Source organism: Meriones unguiculatus, chromosome 20 (assembly GCF_030254825.1).
Source record: "Meriones unguiculatus strain TT.TT164.6M chromosome 20, Bangor_MerUng_6.1, whole genome shotgun sequence".
NCBI classification, from domain to species: domain Eukaryota; kingdom Metazoa; phylum Chordata; class Mammalia; order Rodentia; family Muridae; genus Meriones; species Meriones unguiculatus.
Window position 1 is genome coordinate 72,496,428 of NC_083367.1, and position 23,089 is coordinate 72,519,516.

Genomic DNA, 23,089 nt, shown 5'->3' on the forward strand with positions numbered 1-23,089 from the left:
AGAGAAACTGGTAGTCTTCCCAAATGTGAACTGTTCTTACTAGATAAGCAAAGTAGGAATTCAACTTGCTTAGTGAATAAACATCTTAAAAGATGTACAATTTCAAAAAAATAAATTTCTATCACATTTTTACCCAAGTACCACAGGCTGCAAAATTAAACTGTTAATAAATTAATTGACATTTTGAAGGAAATCCCAAGTACTCATTTTATAAATCAAAAATTGCTATAAACAGTTTTCATTATTTAAAAAATATTATTTGCTATTGACTTTTGGAGGTTCACGACAAAAAACATGAAAGTCAAAAAAAAAAAAAAGAAACCATAGGTCTTTTTTTTTTTTTTTTTTTAAATAAGAAAGGTTAATTTTCTCAGCATCATTACATTTCTTCTGGCAAATCTAAATTGGAAATGGACTGAAGGACGACCCTAAACTCCCATCCCAAGCACTCTATGTCCTCTTTCACAACTTGAGCTTTGTGCCATATCCCCTACCACATTCTATCCTTCATGCTTGCTCATTCATGCAGTTCAGCAACTGTGTGTATGTGTCTGTGTGTGTATCTGTACACACTTAAAAATATTTCCCATGTCAAACACTGTCTGGCATATACTGGGTCCCCAGTAAATGCTTAACAAATGAGTCCTGGCTATTTCTTTTGGATAACTTCTGAGGTAAAGGACATTTGGCTTACATGGTTTTCCAATAATCTGTGACCTAATATGCTTCTATCAGCAGTCTAACTGACTATCCTGCTGAGGGCCAATACATCAGGGAGACTTACAAATAACACATACTTAACTACCAGGGCACTAAAATGTATGGAACGAAAGCTGAACCAAAGAAGGTAAAAAATACCAGACAGTTCAATAATAATAATTAAGGACTTCAATACCTCAATTTCTAGAGATAGGAATTCTTGTGGATAAGTGAACTGAAAACCAACAAGACAACAGAAGCTTCGAACACTCCTAACAAAACACAATATATATTCTTCTCAAGCACATATAAAACATTTTCAAAGCAGATCTCATTAGGCTAAAAAAGAAATCTTAATAATATTTAAAGAATAAATATCCTTTAAAGGATAAAGATAAAATATCTAACCAATGAAGTTAAAAATCAGAAGCAAGAAAAAAATGATGGAAATACTAAAGATTAAGGAACACATTAGTAAATAACCAGAATTAAAGAAATCCACATGACATTTTGATATGAAACAACCAAACTGGCCATTAGCCAAACTAAGAGAGGGGCGAAGATCAAACCAGGGAGAGAGAGAATTACAAAACAGCACAGCTGGAGCACTAGCTCAGAGGTGAAGAACATGCAGTATTCTTGTAGAGGATTTGAACTCCACCACTCATGTTGAGCTGCAACTCCAGCCTCATAGGGTCCTCTTTGACCTCCACATGCACTGCATTTCATATGCAAACACACACACACACACACACACACACATACACACACTTAAAAATAAAAATGGAACTGTCCTAGGAAGCTAAGTACTGAAACTAACTCAAGAAGAAACAATCTAGATTCTAGAACAAATAAAGAGATCTAAAAATTAAAAAGCAGAAACTGAGTCTTAGCACTTAGCTCAGAGGCAAGTACAACATTCTGGGTTCAAACCTCAGAACCTCTCAAAATAAATAAACAAATAAAATCACTCATATAGAAAAGTCCAGGTTCAGATGGCTTCTCTGTTCACTTATGAAGGATAATCTTTCTGGAAAACAGTTGAGGAATATTTATTAGAAACAGATATAAATAACTCTTCAGGTTGGACTGATTCTATGGGAACGTGTACAAGTAAGAACCACAGCATCATGGCAGGCCTCTGTGGAGGTCAGAAGAGGGTGTCAGTTCCCCTGGAGCTGGAGTCATGGTGTTTGTGGCCTGCTTGACATGGGTGCTGGGAACTAAACCTGGGTCCTCTGAGTGCCAAGTGTTTTTCACTGAGTGGGCTTTCCAGCCCCTCACAGCTTACAACATTTAGAGGCCATTATTGCATTTACTGAGCTTTGAGCTTTTCTGAAAACTAGGTTTGCATATCTTCTCTAAAACTCTAAAGCAACCAATTCCTAAATCAAATAAAAAAGGCCCTTGCTTTGATTTTATTCAGTGAATATAAATTAAAGAACATGCAGTGACTCACCAAATTCCACAACTAGCTATTATTTACTTAATTCTCTGGAAACTGATTCCCTGACAAACTGAAAGTATCTGATTACTTAGAAAACCCAATTTGATAAATCACACTTTCTTTCTTTTCTTTTAGAACATTACATTTCCTTAATTTTTTTTGGTCACCCAGCTACAATGAGTTGGTCTAAGACCCGCTGGCATTTATTCCACAATTTCATCATGTATATCCATCTTCCCCACCAATATTCAAACTGTCTTTATTTACTCTTAATACAACTGCTTACTAACTGACAGTCCGTCAAGACATCCTGATGGATTACCATTAAAATCATGTTTTTAAGATGTCAATTGTATATGTATCGTTCAAAAGTCACATATTAAGTCATGGCATAAGGTTCAAACCTTTTAGTATATTCTAATGTATATTATTCATCATACATGGCTCTGTTTTCATTTTCTGCTACTTGTCAGAATTCCACCCAAGATATACTACTATTGATTTCCAATAATGGCCTGCTTTTTATGCTTTTGTTCCTTTATACATTCGCACTAAAATGATCTTGCCCTGCTGTTTTCCACTTAATAACAAACTTCTCCTTTAAGACTGAACTTAGATGTTCTGATTTGTGAACAATTCCTATTTATCTTTTGTCAAAACCATAGCATGTACATATGCTTTTAGCAACAGCTATCAAAATGTTTGTAGTTATGAGCTTATAAATAATTTATGAAATTTATTATTAAATTAGTCTTGTCTGGTTTATTTACTGATTTTAATTCTGCTGTTTGTAAAACTTAACTTACCTAGACAGCTATAATTATATTCTAATTACAAAGTGATTTTCTAAAAAATTAATTGACCAACTGGAAAAACAGAACACCAATGCTAATAATGTAATTTTGAAACAACTGGCTGGGAGAATTCACCATGCTTACTTAGTGCAGAAATGAAGCTCACTTAAAGAAGGCGGTTATCCGGAGTTTGACTCTCAGCTAAGACAAGAAATACAATGTAAAATGCAGTGTTCAAAGTCCAAATTCCCCTGGGAAAGCTCCAAGAACTTCCAGGTACCAGTGGCCTGACCATTCCAGGAGACTCCCTGAGAGTTTCAGTTTGAGCTCAAAAGCCAGATGTGATAGCTGCAGCTGGAAATGTAGCACCACCCCTGTCCTTGGCAGCTGGCATACAGGACACTTCAAATTCATCTAAGTGCTTGTTCATGTCCCTTTTGATGCTTTAAATTTACGTACAGTCTTATTTGGACATGTTCTGGAGTCTGCTAAGTCCTTTCAATTATAAAAATTAAAGGAGACTATATAACTAAGTATGGTTTTATTTTTAGGCTTATTGTGAATTAAATGTAGATAAAAAGAATTCTTTCTATGTTTAATCCTTAATACTGACTTTCAGGTATGTGAACCTCAATTTTAGTTTTAATACAATGACCCTTACTAGAATAAAAACTCCCCTTCATGTACTATTGATAAAACTATTAACAGCACTGATGAATATGCTCTAGAAACTTTAAACATCTAGCAAATTAAAACATCATTTCCTACTGAGGATATCTATTGATTGTGACTGTCTGGCATTTCTATTTCCTCTGGGAATCGACTGACTCTGGTGAATCTGACAATTACAAAAATTTTCATCCAATGGTATGTCACCCCAGCCCAAGGCTACAATGCAGGCTGTGTGGGAGCCCTGACCCAGCAAATCACTTAAGCAAGATGATGGCTTCAGGATAAGAACAGTCATGGCAGAACTATCAAAAATTCTCTACTAAATAAAAGCAAACCAAAAAGGAGCAGCAGGGCTTAGCTTAGTTTGCCACACAAAACATTTTCTCAAACAAATGACTTCGCAAAGTAAATTTGTGAAGTAAAATTCTGCTTAATTTCCACATGTTGATACACACTTGATAACTCATCTTATTCATTTCTGCCATTTTACAACTGCTAAAGTCTCAGATAATAAAAATTATCTTCACAAGGTATGTGTGTGTGTGTACACACACTATATGAATGTAGTATGTATGTATTCATGTTCATATCTATATGGGTACATGTGTGCATATATGTGTGCATAACATAGGCAGAGTCTCAAATTTGATGTCAGGTGTTTTCCTTAATGTCATCCACTTTTTAAATTGAGGCAGGGTCTCCTACTGAACTCAGAGCCTGATGATTTGTGCTAGTGTGGGTAGCCACACTGCTCAAGGTCTGTCCTGCCTCTGCCTCGGGAGTGCTGAGTTTATAGATGGTTGCCATTATGAACCTGGCCTTTTACAAGGGTTTTAGAGGCTTTACCACCGAGCCACCTTCCCAGTCCCTTTACAAAGCCTTTGTATATCAGATCTGGAAAAAGACTCAAGGTTGTCTCTTCCATGGTTGCCATGGAAATGGCTTTGATATTCATAAGGACTACAATAAAAAGAGACACCACATTAGCTTGTTTGAGGCAATCAAAAACCATCTGTTATGTCATACCAGGAAGAAAAATTTCAATCTTAATTCAGCCCAAAACTTCTTTGACTCTGTTACACTTCTTGTATCAAACAACTTATCTCCCCAAACAAGCAAACAAACAGGTGTGTGTAGAAAACAAAAATATACTTTGTGAGAACATTAACTTAGTCCACTGAGTAAATACAATTCCCAAATCCCTATTTACTAGAATCACATATGCACACAGCACATGATAATGCCCAGATACTTTCAGTTATATAGTTTATGATCATATAGTAGAGCCAATAAATATTTGTTGGATAAACACAATTCTTAGAACGGCAGGAGAAAACTGGATTAAGCTTCATCATCATTTCTAGTTATAGATAATAATGAGATTCAAAAATGCTAACTGGCTCCCCAAAGGTCACAGACTTCCTGCTTTAAAATCCCACATTAGGCTGATGTCTTGCTATGTCTTCTGAACACATCTTTAAAGAAAGTATAAAGCTCAGGGCTGGAAATACAGCTCAGTTGGCAGAGTGCCTACCTAACATACATGACTGCAGAATGCTTACTTAACACGCATGACTGCAGAAGGCCTACCTAACATACATGACTGCAGAGGGCCTGCCTAACATGCACAGTGACCCGGGTTCAATCTTCAGCAACAGAAGGAAACAGAATACATCAATACCCACTTTAACATGAAACTTGCTAACACTAAATACCATCCCAAAGCACTATTTACACTATACAGGTGGCTAACACCATCTAAACTAATCAAAGATCACCAAAATTAATAATGCACAAAAATGTAAAGTATGTTTAAAGTAACGTGACACTCATTAGGCTAAGAATTAAAAGCAAGAACTTATAGTATGAGAGAAGAAATAAATTTTATTCTATCAGAATGACTCGTTGATACTCTGAAAATTATGTGCCACAAATATACTATATACAGAATAAATGGTATCTTGTTTTGATATGCTAGACAAATTTTTGCATTGTAATGTACTGGAGTGGACTCAAGAACTCTGCTGGTAACATTAATTTAGTATCGGTAGTTTATCACTGCCAGTGGCAAGCTAAGCAGTGAGTGGAAAACTCATGAAAGTAATTCACTTCCTGTAAAATTTAGTTATATATAAAATATTTTATAGAAATAAAATTAAACATGCAATACACTAGTATCATCTACATTTAGTCTGCTGTACTGTGTAAGGAAAGCTATTTCTTCACATGTACAAGAAAATAATGCACTTCATTTACATTGTTTACCTTTAATTTTGAAAAAATGTACAGGTATTCTTTGCTTAACTGTGTTAACAACTTCTGTTAGTGACTCTTTTCTGCCAAGAGACTATAAATAATGCAGAAACTGATCTATGCTACTTTTCTTGTATTAAAAAAAATCAAGGTTAAATTTAAAAAAAAATCATTTGGAAACATTATGACTTTAATCCACCCAAGAAACATCAATAGAAGTGAAAACCAGAGAGAAAGGATGGAATGTAGTCCCTGAAATTAAAGTAATTACATTAACTATAAACAGAAAAGGCTATTGATTTCAAAGTGGGAAAATACAGACACGGCACAAAGATCCTTAACCAAATGGCCATGCATGGGTATTAGCAACATGGGGCAAATGCAGAATTAAAGCCCACTTGAGAAGAAAAAAAATCCTATCAGCTGTTTAGGACATGATAGCTGAACAGTACAACCTGTATGCAAATCATGAAGAAACACTGTCTGCAAATAACTGACCAGTAACTCTCATAATTTACCAGGTATCTAAATTAAGAAAGGGCTCAAGAACTGCCCAGTTTAAAGCACTGGATGGATATTAACTCCCAAATCTAATTCATTTGCTATTGAGATCAGAAATATGTGCTTGTTACTAACAAAGTAAACAATGGAACACTGAAGATGACTGGGTATCATGCCTCGAATTGATCCTCAGACAGCAAAACTGCAACAATACCCTTGGTAATTGTCCCTCCCCCTACCCTTCTCCTTTTCCTTTTTCAGGTACTAGGTATTCAAGAGAGGATCTCATGCTAGAAAAAACTCCACAACACCTGGAAATCCAGCCGTTGAGAAGAAGGTGCAGGAGGTCAAGGTTATCCTTAGCTACACATAGACTCTGAGGACAAGCTGGGCTTTATTAGGCCCTGTCAGGAAAATCTCAACAGACAGATACCAAGATGAGACCAAGGCTTATATGCATGTGCCACCTTTGGTTGAGATGAAGTGTGGACTTGCATTTTCTCATGCACCTGAGAAAACGAGAGGCTCATGGCCAGTGCTGCCACACACTTCGTTTTCTGGAGGCATAGCTTCTAGGGGGTTGGGAGATCCTAAGATGTATGGAAATTTTCCTGAGTGCCAAAAATACTGAAGACCTGGGCACTAATACAAAGAACAAAAATCCAAGAAGAAAATTAAAAACTAAGCAGTAGCCCCCACAGAGACCAGCACCAAATTTAAATTCTGCACTTGCTCACAAGGTGACTGCCATCACAAAGCAGAGTATACTCCATGGGTATGCTGTCAGGGACTATGAGTTTCCAGGGAACTACCACAGAGAGCAAAACCCTGAGTTTTCTATGCTGCTCATTCCTTCGCTTGAGACAGTGTATTGATATGTACATATCAATGAGTACATATGTACTCAAGATTGCCTGCATCAACTTCTTGAGTGCTATAATAAGAGGTGTGTGCCAACACACTCCTAACTGATTTCAATTTACTGTTTCTTTAATTTCTATAATGTAATACTTCAGGATACATAACTTCAAAAGTGGGATATAATTATGGAACAAATCCATACTATGATTTCTCTAAACTTGATATGAAGGTTCTCTTAAGTTTGTGGTAGAAAAGGCAGATTAATAAGTAAGAAGATATAGATTACAAAACAAAAAGAAGGCATTTTCAGTCTGCTTATGGCAACTTCTTACAGAGTTTGTAAAGATCACTTGTTGAGAAAAGAGTTAACACTGTAGCCCGAGTCTGCTATCCTTAGAAAAATCAGCTTGCAAACCAGCTTCTGGCTGGTATGTGGGAACCCACCTTCTATAGGAGCTCTCACTGTGTCCTGACTGTGGCCTCTCGCTGTATCTAGACTGTCTGAACAATGAATATAATCATGCTGTTTTCCATCCAAGAGTCCTGGAGTTAAACTAAGAAAGAGAGTGCCTACATAAATGGCCCCTGCAGTCACCACAAAGATCTTGGACTTTGGACTCCTAGGCGTGATAAGCCTCTTTGACAGGCAATGCTTACACATACAGTAATGGCTCATTGGTAGACCAATAAAGGCTGCCTGGCCTGATTCACTGCAAAAGGGTTCTTGGAACAAGACCGATTGCCTCAGCTTCATCCAATGTGCCTTCCCCCTTCTGTAATCTGCTTCACATTCTTTTCTGTACAAACACTATGGCAAGATGACTGTGTTCCTGCTGAGTCCAGTGGCTCTTCCCAGTGACTCAGCAAACTCTACATGACCTTGGGTGCTCAGACACTGTGCTTCAATGTATAGAATTACCTCCAGTTGAGGTCTTGATGTTTCACCTACATTGTTACATATATTTTAGCAGCTTGTGACAATTCTAAGGTGAGAAAACTTTAAAATCTCTTACAATTCACAACACGATCTGCCTTTAGGACAAATGAAAAAATGATATTCAGAAGATACTACAATATTCACTCAATGAAACAATAAAAATATTCTTCACTCATCAAAACAAAAACCCCAAAACCAGATTCCAGTCCATTACAGTTTGAGTGGTCTTTAAAATGGAGGCACCCTTACCATGAGGAGTGACGGTCTGTGCTGGTTTAGCAGAGGACCTCACATTCCATACGGTCAAAGTGCCATCAGAGTGGCTGCAAACAAACTGCTTCCCCTCGTGATGCCAAGCCACAGAGTGAATAGCCTGCAGAGGATGAAGGCCGCTATCAATCTAGAGAAAACAGGTGGCAATCTCCACAAATTCCCACAGCCGCCACGCTGGCCGGTATGCCAGCTACACTTTCACAGTAACTTAATCCTCTTACAACATAACTAGGAAAGTTCACATTGAAACTGTTTAATTCCTCCTAATCATTGCATCTCTTAAGCGTGCAATAAGAAGCTATGATAATGATACACACACTATTTATTGACAAGTTCAGGAAAATAATATTTTAGAGCTTATCAAAATAAGCCCTACCAAAGCATAAACTATGAAGTTACAACAAATAATGGCTGATTGAACAAATAAGTCACTTTGAGAGATTTGAATTTTTTAATGAGCTAAAAAAATTATCCTAAATTCAAAACATATATTTAGGAATAAGATCTATGAAAATTCCTCAGTATGAACAGCAAAGCATATTTTCAGCACCTCAGAATAACTATAGAGGTGACTTTTAATCCAAGCAGACCATTCTCTTTCCTTTTAATTATTTTACTTCACATGTATCAGTGTTTTGCCTGAATGAATGTCTGTGAATCAAGTGTGTTCCTAGTGCACACAGAGAGAGGGCAGAAGAGGACACTGAATCCTCTGGAAATGGGAGTTATAGACAGTTGTAACATACAACGTGGACACTGGAAATCAAAGTTGGGTCCTCTGAAAAATACCTACTGCTCTTTTTTCTTTTCCCTTCCTTCCTTCCTTTCTTCCTTCCTTCCTTCCTTCCTTCCTTCCTTCCTTCCTTCCTTCCTTCCTTCCTTCCTTCCTTCCTTCCTTTCCTTCCTCCCCTCCCTCCCTCCTTCGCTCCCTCCCTTCCCGCATTTCTTTCTTTGAGACAGGGTTTCTCTGTGTGACTCGTTTTGTAAACCAGGCTGGCCTTGCACTCATAGTCATAAGTCTGCCTTTGCCTCCCTGAGTGCTGCAACTAAAGGTATAAGCCACCATGCCTGGTTCTACCTACTCTTAACCATCTGACTAGTCCCTCAAGAAGACCCTTACCTGCTGTGTCATCTCTTCAGAACAATGAAAAGATGGTTTATTTATTAGAATATTATACTTCCACTTTCTACTCCACTGTTTAGAAAGTACTTTATGTGATCATGGTCCATTTTTTTTTCTCTAAATTATGACTTTTCTCTATAAAATCTTATTTAAAAAATCAATTCTGAGATTTGCTTTGAATTTCTTATTTTCAAATCATGGTGATGTATTTTTCAGTCTTAATGGTTAACTGGCTTTAAAAGGTACCCTGCTGAACTCCCAGAATTGCACAGTACCTCATGAAAGCTTTCAACTGAAAGTTAAAAAAAAAAAAAGTTCTATTATACATATATAGTCAACACTTTCATTAATTCAATGTCTGCATTCTCTATGTGCTTGTAAACTTAAGCTAAAATTATACAGTATTTTAATACAGATGAAAACATTTACATGATGATGAGCAGAGACTGTAAATGCCAAAAGTTAACACATTTCTGATTCAAAAGATTTTGGTCCAAAATTAAGTTAAGGCACTCTAAAACCTCAATCTTAAAATGAGCCATCCCTTTTTCTATACTATAAGTGAAATTATTTCTACAAAATGTGATCTTTTTTTAATAACTAAGAGAAACTACATCTATTACTTTGGGAAGCAGGAGTGAGAAGTGTGGCCTGACTCTAACCCTGAGAAATACTGGAGAACACAATCTTCCTTGAAGCTGCCAAGTTATGCTGTAGGAGTACGTGAAGACCTGCACTGTGTGATGACTCCTCCCAGAGCTTCATGACTCAGCAGGTTCAGTGATTGATGACAGCAACAAGCACTGTGCGGCTAACTCCCCAGATGGAGATGAAAGTGATGGTGAACATATTACTAATGGAAGAAACTTGGTGTTTTAATACAATTAGAAAAACTCCTGTAACTAACCTAAAATCAAATATAAGCTAAAACTGAAAATTCAATTCTTAGAAAAGATGCTGTGAATTATAACAATGAATGATCTTTAATGAGAATAAACACTGCCATTACCTCATCATATGTGTATCTGTAGTCAGCCTTCTTTGACTTGAGGTCCCATAAAACTACTGTTCCAGATTCAAAGCCAATCAAAAGCTGGAGAAAGGAAACACTACATTGAGAACAAATAATTTATGCTAATTTGCAGACAAAAAAGCCAATCATAGCTCATATCCTTTAAGGACCGAACTTTAATATCATTAAACACCTGCACTGAGAGTGACTAATCACACAGATGACAAATAAGAACACACTGCAGGGTGGATTTACATGCTTTTGATGATTAGAGATTCAAAATACAACTGATTGAAAAGAGAACACAGGATGAAGTCATGAGTCTACATCCTAATACATTTTTAAAACTTACTAATAAAAAATGTACATTTGTATGTGGCTGAGATATTACATACTTCCAAGATCTATACATCACCAAGAAATTTCACTCAGTGTACCTGACACCAATCAATCAATTTCAAATGATCACCCCATATTCCTTCATGAAATTCAAGTTCACAATTCCAATAGCCATAACACTTAAGTCAACATTATACCAGGAAGTGTGTTCAAGACTACGTGCACCCTCTGGGGCCCGCTAGCTCTCTCAGTGTGTCCTGATCACCACAACCAGACAGCTGTTGGTCAAAGAGTTGGCAGTCATCATGAACATTAGTCCCACCTTCCACAAGAAAAACCATCAAGCAAGTTTAAGATGATGTTCTACATCTCTCTCATTTATCATCCCTCCATTGCTAGTACATTCTTCCTGGGAAAACATACAAAGACCTCTTTTCTGGTCCATTCCACATAGTGGTTGTAGGACCAGCTATCCAAAGCTGATAGGGAAATGTATGCTTCTGTTAAAATGTCAGCCTCATCATACTTTTCATGATAAAATCCAAATTCAATTACACTATTATAAAATTTATCACCATCTTAGTCCTCCAAAGTCACCCCTCATACCTCTCCTGCCCAAAACACTCCATATACTAATTGTGGAGTTTGTTTCTCCATGTACGCTCATATTTGAGCTTTTGGACACACTGCCTTCTTGTCTGGGGGATGCCGTTAAATGGAATCCTCTGATTAGTCTCACTTATCCTTCAGATGTGGTCTTAACAACTGCTCTTTTGGGGAAGACTTCCTTCAATTACTAAATGTTAAGCCAATGCCTTTCCAATGTGCTCTAGTAAAAATCCATCCTTTTCTAGTCCGAAGGCTTCCTTTGTAATATAGCCTTTTCCTTATTTGAATTCTCCTGCAGACTATAATACTGGTTCATTAGAGAAGGACTAATACTATATTGTTCACGATTATACCTTTAACATACATCATGGAACCTGGTATGTTTTTGCCTCATGAACTGTGTATCGTCCATCAGCTGCCCCACATCCCTGCCCCAGAGTGATGGTTAACACTGATTACTATTTTGATCAGTATTATTTTGATATTTTGAGTCACCAGGGAGACATGCCTCTGGGCATGGCTATGAGGGTTATTGTGAAGCTAACTGAAGGAGAAAGGCCCATCCTAAATGCAGGCAGCACTCTTCCATGGTCTGGGGTCCTGGGCTGAATAGAAAGGAGACAGTGAGCTGAATATTAGCTATCAGAAGGAAAATATATACTCCTAGAAAGACCTTGCAACAGTTTCTTCTCCCTTTCCCAACACATGCAGATATTTGGACACATAATATGGCAATATCTCATACAGAAGGAAAGGAAATTCAGCAATAAAGGAAAGAAAATTCTACAAACTGACACACTATGTTAGCAGCTCAAGATGTAGGTAAAGAGCTCTAGGTGTGAAAGCACCACCTCACAGACTTGTAATTTTAGCTTTCCCTATTTACATTTTAATAATCTAAGAAAGTCACAGTAAAGTTTTAAACTCTTTTAACCAGCCACAACACCCTAATGGAGTTAGAAAGATGTGCCAACAGGTTAAGTTATAATGATCACAAGCTTCTACAAAAGCAAGAGAAAGAAAGTGGGGACCTAAGTTATCCAAAAAGTGCTTGGAAAATGTGACCAGTATGTGGCCTACTAGAAAGCTTCATTCTGTAGTGGGCAGCAGTTAGTTCAGAGATTCCTAACTGATCAAAGTGCTGAGAGTGACTATTTCATGCTTAGTCCTAAAAGGGACAACCATATAACATCCCCCACCATGACACACAAGCACACACATGCACGCACATACATGCGCAGACACATGCGCGTGTGCACACACACACATGTATACACACACACACACACACACCATACATTGGGGGAACATCATGGAAGAGGGAGAAAAAAGAATATGAAAGCCAGAGGACTGGGAAAGACATACTTGTATTCATAGTAGCAAACTCCATCAAACCCAATGGTGATTAAAACAAACAAACAAACAACAACAACAAAAAAACATAAGAGCAGGAGGGGGATTTGTTGCTGAAGGAAATAGGGTACAGAGAGTAGGAGACAGGAAAGAAGGAAATAGGGAGTGATGTGATCAAGATGTATAATATATATGTGTGACACTCAGGATTAAAGATTTGTTACTACTAGAATGTTATATAACTCAGGAAGATATAAATAATTCTGCATATTGCTAACTAATTTCCTTCTAAGTTTTCCCTAATAACCACACACAATGGTCAATACTTATAATCTAAGCACTTGGGAAGCCTTGAGACAAAAAAGATTTGTGAGATCCAGGGCAATCTGTGCTATAAAGTGAAATCCTGTACAAAAAACCAAATAAATAAATAAACAAACGAAGTGGAGATTAGTTAGATAACTGCAGAATACTTGCTTAGCATGTACAGGCCCTGAATTCAACTTCTACTACCAAATATGAATAAATACAGCTCTATATAGCTAAGAGGAGCACTGATAGACATGCATTCCTAAAAAAGGCCGTGAATCACCCAAGCTAATATTTGCACAGCTCAAGTACTATGGATGTAGAAGAGGAAATATTTTCTGTCAGAATTATCTGGACAGACATTATATATGTATATGTGTAGTTTGTTTCTGCACTTGGGAAACAGTACTATTGGCTTCAGTATGTCCTTTCTAGTGAAGAGAGCATGAACAACAAGGAGACCCAGGGCTATGTGCTAAGGGAAGCTCAGTCACTCTGTCAGAGAGAGACTGCAGACAAAACATCACGGCAAGGAGGAGACTCTAGGAAGGTTGGCCTTGAAGTAATTCAAGAATGGTGGGAGTAAACCTCAATATCTACAGGTGTCTATGAAGAAGAGGAAATGGAAACACTGTGCGAGTCAGGGCTGGTGGACGGCTCCAAGAAAACACTCTTTCAGATACAACTGAACACATATTAACTCAGAGAACCTGGCAACACAAACAAGACCTGAACAGGTTCAAGCCAGACAAAATCGTAGCCCCAAGGAGGGGAAACAGACACAAAGGCCCACTCCTAACAAAGAAGCTATTTAAAATCCACACCTACTGAGAAAGAGCAAATCAGTTTTCTCTAGTGGAGTTGACACTGGGTATATCAACTGCAGGTCCATGCACAGGAATAGTTGGTCAACACGAAACAAAATCCATTGTGCTTGTGTGGTGTGTGTGTGTGTGTGTGTGTGTGTGTGTGTGTGTGTATCTGTCGGGAGGGTTTTTATTTCACTTTTTTTGGAATTTGTTGATCTAGCTGATTTTTTGTTTGTTTTGATTTTCATTGTGTGTCTGTGTGTGTATGCATAAGTAACAGAGAGACAGACAAACAGAGAGCGAGCATACATGAAGTTAGTGGGAGGAAGGTGGGGAGGAGCTGGGGTGAGGAAACATGCTTAAAATATATTGTATAAAATTTTTAATAAAAAAAGGAAAAAGAAAAAAAGGAGTAGGAGAAGAAGGAAGAAGAAAGAGGAAGAAGAAGAGGAAGAAGAGGAAGAGGAAGAGGAAGAGGAAGAAGAAGAAGCAGAAGAAGAAGAAGAAGAAGAAGAAGAAGAAGAAGAAGAAGAAGAAGAAGAAGAGAGTGCCAGATTGCTATCAATTGTAATGTCCTCATGAGAAAACAACACTACAAAGAAGAGCTGAAATGACTTAGTGAGCAACACTAAGTAAATGGGCACATTGTGAGTCCACCAGGCTTTCCATTCAGAGGGTTAGCTTTTAAACAAATAGCTTGTGTAAAAGAAATATAAAGTGATAATCAGGTTACTATACATTGTTTTATGTACAGTTTCTTTCCAATTTATGGCCTCTGAAAAGGCCACCTCCTGTAGCCAGGCAGGACTTCCACTGGAGGGAGGAGGACACCTTCCACCCACAAAAACATCGACCCAAATTTGTCCTGCCTACAAGTAGTACAGGGATAAAGATGGAGCAGAAATCAAGGAAATGTCCAGCCAATGACTGGCCCAACTTGAGACCCTCCTTATGGGAGAGAGCCAAACCCTGCTTCTATTAATGATACTCTGCTATGCTTGCAGACAAGAGCCTAGCATAACTCTCTTCTGAGAGGCTTTACCCAGCAGCTGAGAGAAATACGCAGAGACCCACAACCAAGTAGGAGGCCAAATTCGGGGAGTCTTGTGGAAGAGTGGGAGGGAAGGAAAGAAGGAGCCAAAGGGGTCAAGGACAACACAGAAAGACCTACAAAGTAAACTAACCTGGATCACCTGGGTCAATGGGGGCTCACAGAGACTGATCCACCAACCAAAGAGCATGCATAGGCTGGACCTAGACCCTCTACACATATGTAGCAGATGAGCAGCTTGTTCTTCATGTGAGTCCCCTAAAAACTGGAGCACGGCCTGTCTCTGACTTTGTTGCCTGCCTCTGGATCCCTCTCGTATAGCTGGGCTGCCTTGACTGTCCTCAGTGGAAGAAGATACACCTAGTCCTTCTGCGATTTGATATACCACAATGGGCTGGTACCCATGGGGTATCTCTTTTCTCTGAGGAAAGGGAATGAGGGAATGGCAGAGGGGGAGTCAGGGTAGGACTGTGAGGAGAGGAGGGATGGGGGCTACGATTAGGCTGTAAAGTGAATTAAAAAATGTTTCTTTCCAATCCAATCATATAATTCCATAGCCATTAGCCAATTCCAAACAGTCCAAGCATGCTTTTGTTTCATAGGGGCAAGCTAAGAGAACAGTGGTAAATAATTTATGGTTTGCTGTTTCTCTAACTGAGAGAAGAAAACATTTGGGTCAAATCCCTTTATAGAGTAACATTTGAATCACTGATTTCTAACAAACTTTCTGGTGTTCATTCAGGTTAACATCCCAAAATTACATAGGTCAGAAAAATGTCATTATTAAACAGAACTACCTAAAAGATGATTAGTTTAAGTAAGAAAAGAGAAATAAATAAAAAAAAGAAAATTTTGTTTTTAAATATATTAACTAACTCAAACTAACAATACAGACCACATGACTACAAAAAATTAAACAAGATTTTGAAACATAAAAACATTTTTATATTATTACTTGGATTTATTTATAAAGAAAATTTTAAGGAAGTTGAGATAGAGACTACTATAAGTTAATGTAATATATGATAAGCACTCCAAAGACTATAAATTGTTAGGACTCATACCCTATTGTCCCCTCAAAAAGAAACCTGTCTGCAAAATCAGGGAAAATATCTTGAGTAACTCAAATACAAATGAATACCTTATATTTATTAAATCTTATTTATGCTTCAGTATTTTTAGCCCTTTTAATTAGAAATCATTCTAATTCTCCAACTGGCTCTTCATTATGAATAATAAGCCACCACATTATTTGATATACAAACCTTGATCCAATCTCAACTTTTCGGCAAAAGTGCAGTCCTAGGATACTGTGCATATTTAAAAGTCAAAACATCATGGATTTAATTAACAAATGTTTGTTTAGAAAAAATTCTACCTTCCCCTCATCCATGGGATTATCACTTATATGGACAACAGGTCCTGGGTGAGATTTGGATGACCTGAAAAAAAATTTAAAAAAAAAAAAGTTTTTTTTTATTCAATTAAAAGTTTCAATATTCATTACAATAAAAGAGTCATTTATAAGAAAATAGTTCAATAAGTTGACAGAGAAAAAATAGTGAAAATCATATGGACGTAAAACAAGAAGCTTTATAACTGCATTTTCTTTTTAGAAAAAAATTTCAATTCTGTCAAACATTTATTTAGCATAGAAAATCCCTTTTCAACATAAAGTTAATATTTTAACAGTAAAACAATGCAGCATTTAGTGTGAGGTGTCAGCTGGGATATCCCAATCTACAGTGAATTACTGAAGTTAAAAAATTATTTATTTTATTTTTGAAAACACACAAATTAATGTTACCGATACCTATAACAGAAACAGAGAGAGACTATAAGTAAAAGTATTACTGGAATGACTCCCATGGCTTTGGAAAAAGCATATATTTGTTCATGAGTGCTGGAGACTGGGAATCTTGGCCACTTCAGAACTGTGAAGATTTAGACCACCTCTACCCACTAGATGTCATGATCAACTCAAGAACAAACTGAAAACCCACACTTCCCATGAAAGGCAGAAGGCCCTTGCCACAGAAAGGAAAACTAGCTTCAGCACACTGTTCTTGCTACACCAGAATGTTGTCTGAGATGTCACAAGATTTTTTTTTCTGTGTCGAAAGAATAAACAGTAGAAAGCATTTTTTGAAGAGTTTTGCCAACAGCTTCAAATCTTTATTCTTTTTTTTTTTTTTATAAAAAAGTTTGTGTTTAATAACATAGAATTGATATTTTAGATATACTGCTTTGGATATTTATTACATTTAGAAAAAATTCTTTCTTAAGAAAAAAAGCATTAATACTGGTATAATAAATGAACAAATCTTTTTTTTTGTAGTTTGAAAATCGTTTATTCTTTATATGACGTAAAGATTTGCCCGCTGCATTAACAGGTTCATTTTACAGAAAGTATCAGGCAAAAATCTTCTATCTTTATTCTTAACACTGTAAGTAAAAACTTTGAAAAGAGATGACAAAAAATTTGGGGGAATTGAAAATTAGCACTAGAGATTTGGGGCACCACAGTTCAATCTGGTTCTTGTTAATCTTGGTGATATACTGATTTTAATAAACATTCACAGATCTTGATTATTGTAAGATATGAAAGAGATGCCTACATCAGTATTTTATAAACACTGGCAATAACACATTTGTAGTCCATGGCCACCATTTAAAAGAAAAATAATTAGAAGGTTAAGGAAACATAATCGAATTAGAAGATAAATGAAAATGGGAATGTTTTCAACCCAACAGGAATAACTACACACTGCAACTATCAAATGTAACAGTTTACCTATAGAAGAAAACATATAATTTAAATATTTTAAGTATATGTGAATTGAAAAAAAGGGTTAAATTTATCAATCGTCATGAAAATAAGATAATACTTATAAAAGACCTATATAAAATGCCTGATATAGCAATCCCACATGGATCCACTAGTTGGCTATTACATAAAGACATAAGCTACTTATACTTGATAGGTTCAGATATGGACTATTTGCTCAGACTTACAGTTCAATGGCTTTATTCCACATAATGACATAGCCTGAGAGTGTGAAGGACTCCACATTGACAATGTGTATATTACCTCGCTCAGTGCCCACATAGAGCCACTTACTCTGGAAAGGCAGATGGCAGAATGTAACCCTGGAAGAGAAAATAGAGACAGAAGGGAGATTGCAAGGATATCTGATACAGTTTTCCTGACTGTATTGGATGGTTACTTATGATATGTAAATTAAAAAGGTAAAAATTTCATATTTTATTATCAATTCAAGTTTAAAACGTCATATTAAATGTGATTAATATTCAGTCACATTAATTCAACTTGTATATCAAACAAATGGCCTTGCAGTAAACAGCACAGCATGATCAACAGAGGAGGGGTTTTGAAGGAAGAATGTGTTTCAAATCTGACTACATTATCCACTGTATACCCAGATCTAATGGGTACATCACAGATCTAACATTTAAGCCAATGCTCAAACTTGGTAAAACAAAACAAAAAAAACCAATAATAGTGAGAATAAATCACATGTACCAATTACTACTACTAAATTACATGTACCAATTTAATGCTAGGCCCCTGGAAAGAGCGAACATACAGCATGTTTGCTATTTCCATATACAATCAATTTCATTACTGAGATCCTGCAAGATGAAAATAGAGATTTGAACACTGAAATAAAGCTTATGTTCTTATCCCTTTATAAAGTTAATGTTCAAATAGACCTTAAGGTTTAGACATGTGTATTATTTAATATTTCATATTTATACTCTTTTAAAAGGATTTATATGAATTTATTATAATGAACTATAGAATCTATTGAATCAGCAAAATAATTTTATATACAGTCGGTGTATCCCTTTTGGAAATTCTTTGGACTAAAAGTGTTCTAGGTTTCAGACTTTTTCATGTTTGAAGTACTAGCAAATAAATAACAAGACATTTGGGGAATGGGGTAAGTCTAAGTACAACTCTGATCTAAATCACATATATGCCTCGTACATATATGTGAAGGTAATTTCATACAACTTTTGTGTGCCTACATTTTGACTGAACCCTGCTCTATGAAGCCAAGAGTGGAATTTTCCATTTAGTGTGTCATGTGGGTACCCAAAGTTTCAGATTTTACATCATATCCTACTTCAGATTTTCAGATTAGGAATGATCAACCTGTACTTTGCTTTTTCCAGGGCAGTAGAAATCCATACCACCCTTTTGGAAAACCTCAAAGAATAAGGAAAAGGAAGAAATTGGGATGAATGAGTAAATGTAGTTAGTATCTTAATTATGATAATGGTTCATCAGAGTATGTCTATATGTATCAAAACTTAAATGTATACATTAAGCTTAGATCTTTAATTCATGGCACTTTGCCTAACATTTTTGTTTAAACAGATTTGTAGATCTAGGAATTAGGAGAAATTACTTAGTGCTGGCTAACAGATAGGCATGAGCAATAGGGTTACACAGCCTAGACTCAATGTCCAGCTCTCTCATTTATTAGCATGCAATCTTAGGTAAATTGCTCAGCTTTTCAGTGTCCATTTCTAAGTAACAAACATGGATCTCACAGATCCATCTGTGGGTCAGTAAGACAAAGTATGTTAGGTACTTTAAAACAGGCCCTGATATTAAGAATTAATAAATATTAGGTATATATTATTAAAAATAAATTATATTCTCCAGCTAGAGATACGTCTGAGCAACTGATGAAAAGCACTGGCTATTCTTCTAGAGGATAGGTCTTTGATTCACAGTAGCCAGATGGTAGTGCACAACACAGCAGTTGTAAGCTGACCCTTGTGGGTACTAGGAACCAAACTCTAGTCCATTAGAAATGAAGCCAGGACTCTTAACAGCTCGGCCAACTTCTCAGTCCCGCAAATTTCTGTTTTTCTAAGACTAACATTATTTAATTGATGTTATTTTTTAACATTATTTAAATTTAAATGATTAAATTATTTTAAATGATGTTAGGGAGAAGGAAACACAATGTTGTTAACCCAACAATTTCTTATCCATCTTCCACCCCCACCCCAGCTCTAAATATGTGGTTATATGAAGAAGAAAAAAAAATAACAACCTAAAATTCTCCTAGCAACCCAATAAAAAAAATGGAATGATACTCTGGTGGTCATGCTAGTGAAAGGACAATGAGAAAATGCAGTCCTCCCAAACATACTCCTAGGGAGGCAGCTCACTAGGCTAGCAATCAGTGAGTAACACAGTGCAGAAGTCAGGGCTGAGACAACGTGGACTTGACTTACTGTATCAAACAATGCTATGTAAAGTTGGCCAAGTTTCCCAATTGATAAATTTAGAATCTTGCCCTTCTTTAGTGAGAGATTAAAGGGTAAAATGATGAAATAAAAAGACAATGATGACTTAAAAAGAGTGACATGAACTTAAAAACTTTTGGATATGTATATGAATGAGTGGGGGGTGGAGGGCTCCAGGGGATTTGTTGTTGCTGCTGCCTTTTAAAGAAACCAAGGAAGTATTCCATAATATAACACTGGAACAATGAAAGGCCTTGGGACAAATACACATCAAACTTGGAATATTCCGAACAATATTGAACGAGTGCAAAGCCCAAGGCAGAGGTTTGAGGGGCATTTACAAGCTCTGGCTAATTTGTTTTTCAGTGTTTTGGGGACCAAATAGCACATGATAAAGCCCACAAAAACAGATATGGGTCAGGCCCACAGGCGGAACCTACCAGGACATTTGAGAATGGCTGGCTAGGCCACCTGAGTGGCTTAACTGTAGCTATCTAGCTGACTGGGGACAGGAGAACCATTCCTGTCTCACCAGGGCTATGCCGATGATCCCAGCAATTATGAGCAAAGAGAACACTTGTCATTGCTGCCTCTTCAGCTTGAGGATGCTTTCTTAAGCAACAAGAGAGAGCTGAGCTGCTACTGGGATAAGTCAAAATTATTTTAGTTGAAAATGAAGGTATAAGAATCAAATAAATTCTTATACTTACACAATTAAATTTAAAATGCCAGAAAAACTTGTCAGGAATGCAGACAAATGCTATGTGTCACAAATATCAAAACGGAATTCATATTCATTATACCCCCCCATACATACCAGTATTTGTACACTTACACAAACTTGCTATATTGAAGTTATTTTTTTTCTTATCTTTCTATTATGTTTACAAAAAAAGCAAGGCATGAAAGATTTGAGGTGGGGAAAGAGTTCAAAGATTTTTCTTTCTTTTTCTAATTTCTTTTAAAAATTATTTGCTTATGTGTATATCAGTGTGTGTGTGTTTGTGTGTATACAGTGTATGAATGTGTGATGTATGCATGTAAGTATGGATATTGTGTACTATTTTGGGCACAATTTTTTGGAATAAATTCCCTCCTCTACCATGGGTTCCGAGAATCAAACTCAGGTTGGCATGCCCTTTTTTACCTGCTGAACCATCTCTAGTGTCTCACACATGTAACCCAGGCTACCCTGCACTTACATTCTAGGTTTTGGTCCATTTGTTCTCTCTTGTAAATTACAGTATTTAATTTCTTGAGCTTCAGGGAAAGGCAAAGGGATATCTAGTAAAAAACCATCACCACCTCGTATTCCTTTTTCAAAAGCACAGCTTTTTTTCGCTATGTAAGTTTTAGAATCATGAACAACCTTTTCTTAGGCTTCTGAAAACAGTGAAAAGGACTTTATAGATGAACCTGGGCTATCTGAGTAAGGACTGAGTTATCAGCAGTGGGAACACTACTGAAGGCAATGACTCTTTTCCTTAATCTATTGATAGGAAATAGTTCAGTCGTGAGGGTAGGACCCTGTGAGCCCTCCTCTATCCATACCTGGCTGTTGCCTTATTTTTAAATGTGACTAACTAACTGTCCAAGAGTTAGGTCGCTCTTTCAATGTAAACTACTTTTAGCTACAAGTTCTCTGCAGTTACACTTTGACTGTTCCTGTTCCCTCCAAAGTTCTGTTTTCACTACCATTTCCCACTAGTTCTCTCAAAGGAAATTTCCATATCATCCACCTTGATCATAGACTCTGCTCCCTGCCTTAAATGTTCATTTTTATTCAAGTAAATTATCCTTCATGTTAATTTAGGTGAGGAAGTTAGCAGGGAAAACATGGAAATGAGCATCCATCAGTACTAACAAGTTAATCTAAGCGAACAACAAAGTTATAACTGCATGAGCACCTTATTCTCAGACACCTAAGCAGGCTGAAGTCTAATAGACCACATCAATTAAAACAAAGTAGAATAAAATGAAAGGAAACACAGTAAACACGAAAAGGAGCAAGAGTACCCAAAACAACAGGCCATAAGCTCTGATCTTCACAGCATAAATGCTGGACCATAAAGCTTAGTCAAAAAAACCTCCAAGATATAGAGCCAGTGAAGAGAGGGTGCCCACTGTGCAGACCCCTGTCCCTCACCCTCTCTTTTCCAGTCCAGGCTAGCAAGGCTTTCACAGTGATTTCTCAATAATAAATTAAGTCAGTAAACGCTAGGGGGATTCACGCCATTGCACACCAACCACACCATCTGATGAGCATAACCCCCTCTTTAGGCTCTTTCTAAGACACAAAGATGAGATGTTTAAACTTTACACATGTCTTCAGTCTGGTTTAGAATGGTGGAATTTTCTTATATTTCTTAAAGGAGCCTCTCATAAAAAAAAAAAAAAAAAAAACACTGTGGGGAGATTCCAAGTCATTCAGTATAGTTATCACCTTGTATTTTTCTCTAGGCTACATATTCAAAAGTATTCTTTCCTTTGCCACCTCTATCAATGTGCAAATTCTACTCAAGTTCTGGCTCTTTATAGCTTTTCCTTCAATTTAGCATTCTCTTCTTACATTTTATCATAAAGAAGCAAGTCACACTTTCAACATTTTCTTGGGAAATGTCAACTACAAACATAAGCTAATCATGTATTCACTATGAAAGAGACAATTCTCTGAAGCTTTCTACCCCGTGTAAAAAAGAACTACTTTCTCTAGGTTCCACTCACACATTTCTCCCTCTATTCTGAGTTCAGCTGACAA

The 23,089-nt window shown here is 36.8% G+C and overlaps 1 protein-coding gene across 6 annotated transcripts in view; it reads right to left on the minus strand.

Moving 5' to 3' along the window:
- Stxbp5 (syntaxin binding protein 5) overlaps positions 1-23,089 on the minus strand; it is a 143,618-nt gene that overhangs the window by 72,077 nt on the left and 48,452 nt on the right. For all 6 annotated transcript variants that reach the window (XM_060373214.1, XM_021658045.2, XM_021658044.2 and 3 more), the window contains exons 5-8: positions 18,058-18,192; positions 16,421-16,484; positions 10,570-10,653; positions 8,414-8,537 (exon numbers count right to left, since the gene is read on the minus strand). In XM_060373214.1, the coding sequence (XP_060229197.1) occupies positions 8,414-8,537; positions 10,570-10,653; positions 16,421-16,484; positions 18,058-18,192 (407 nt within the window). The remainder of the gene's footprint in view (positions 1-8,413; positions 8,538-10,569; positions 10,654-16,420; positions 16,485-18,057; positions 18,193-23,089) is intronic.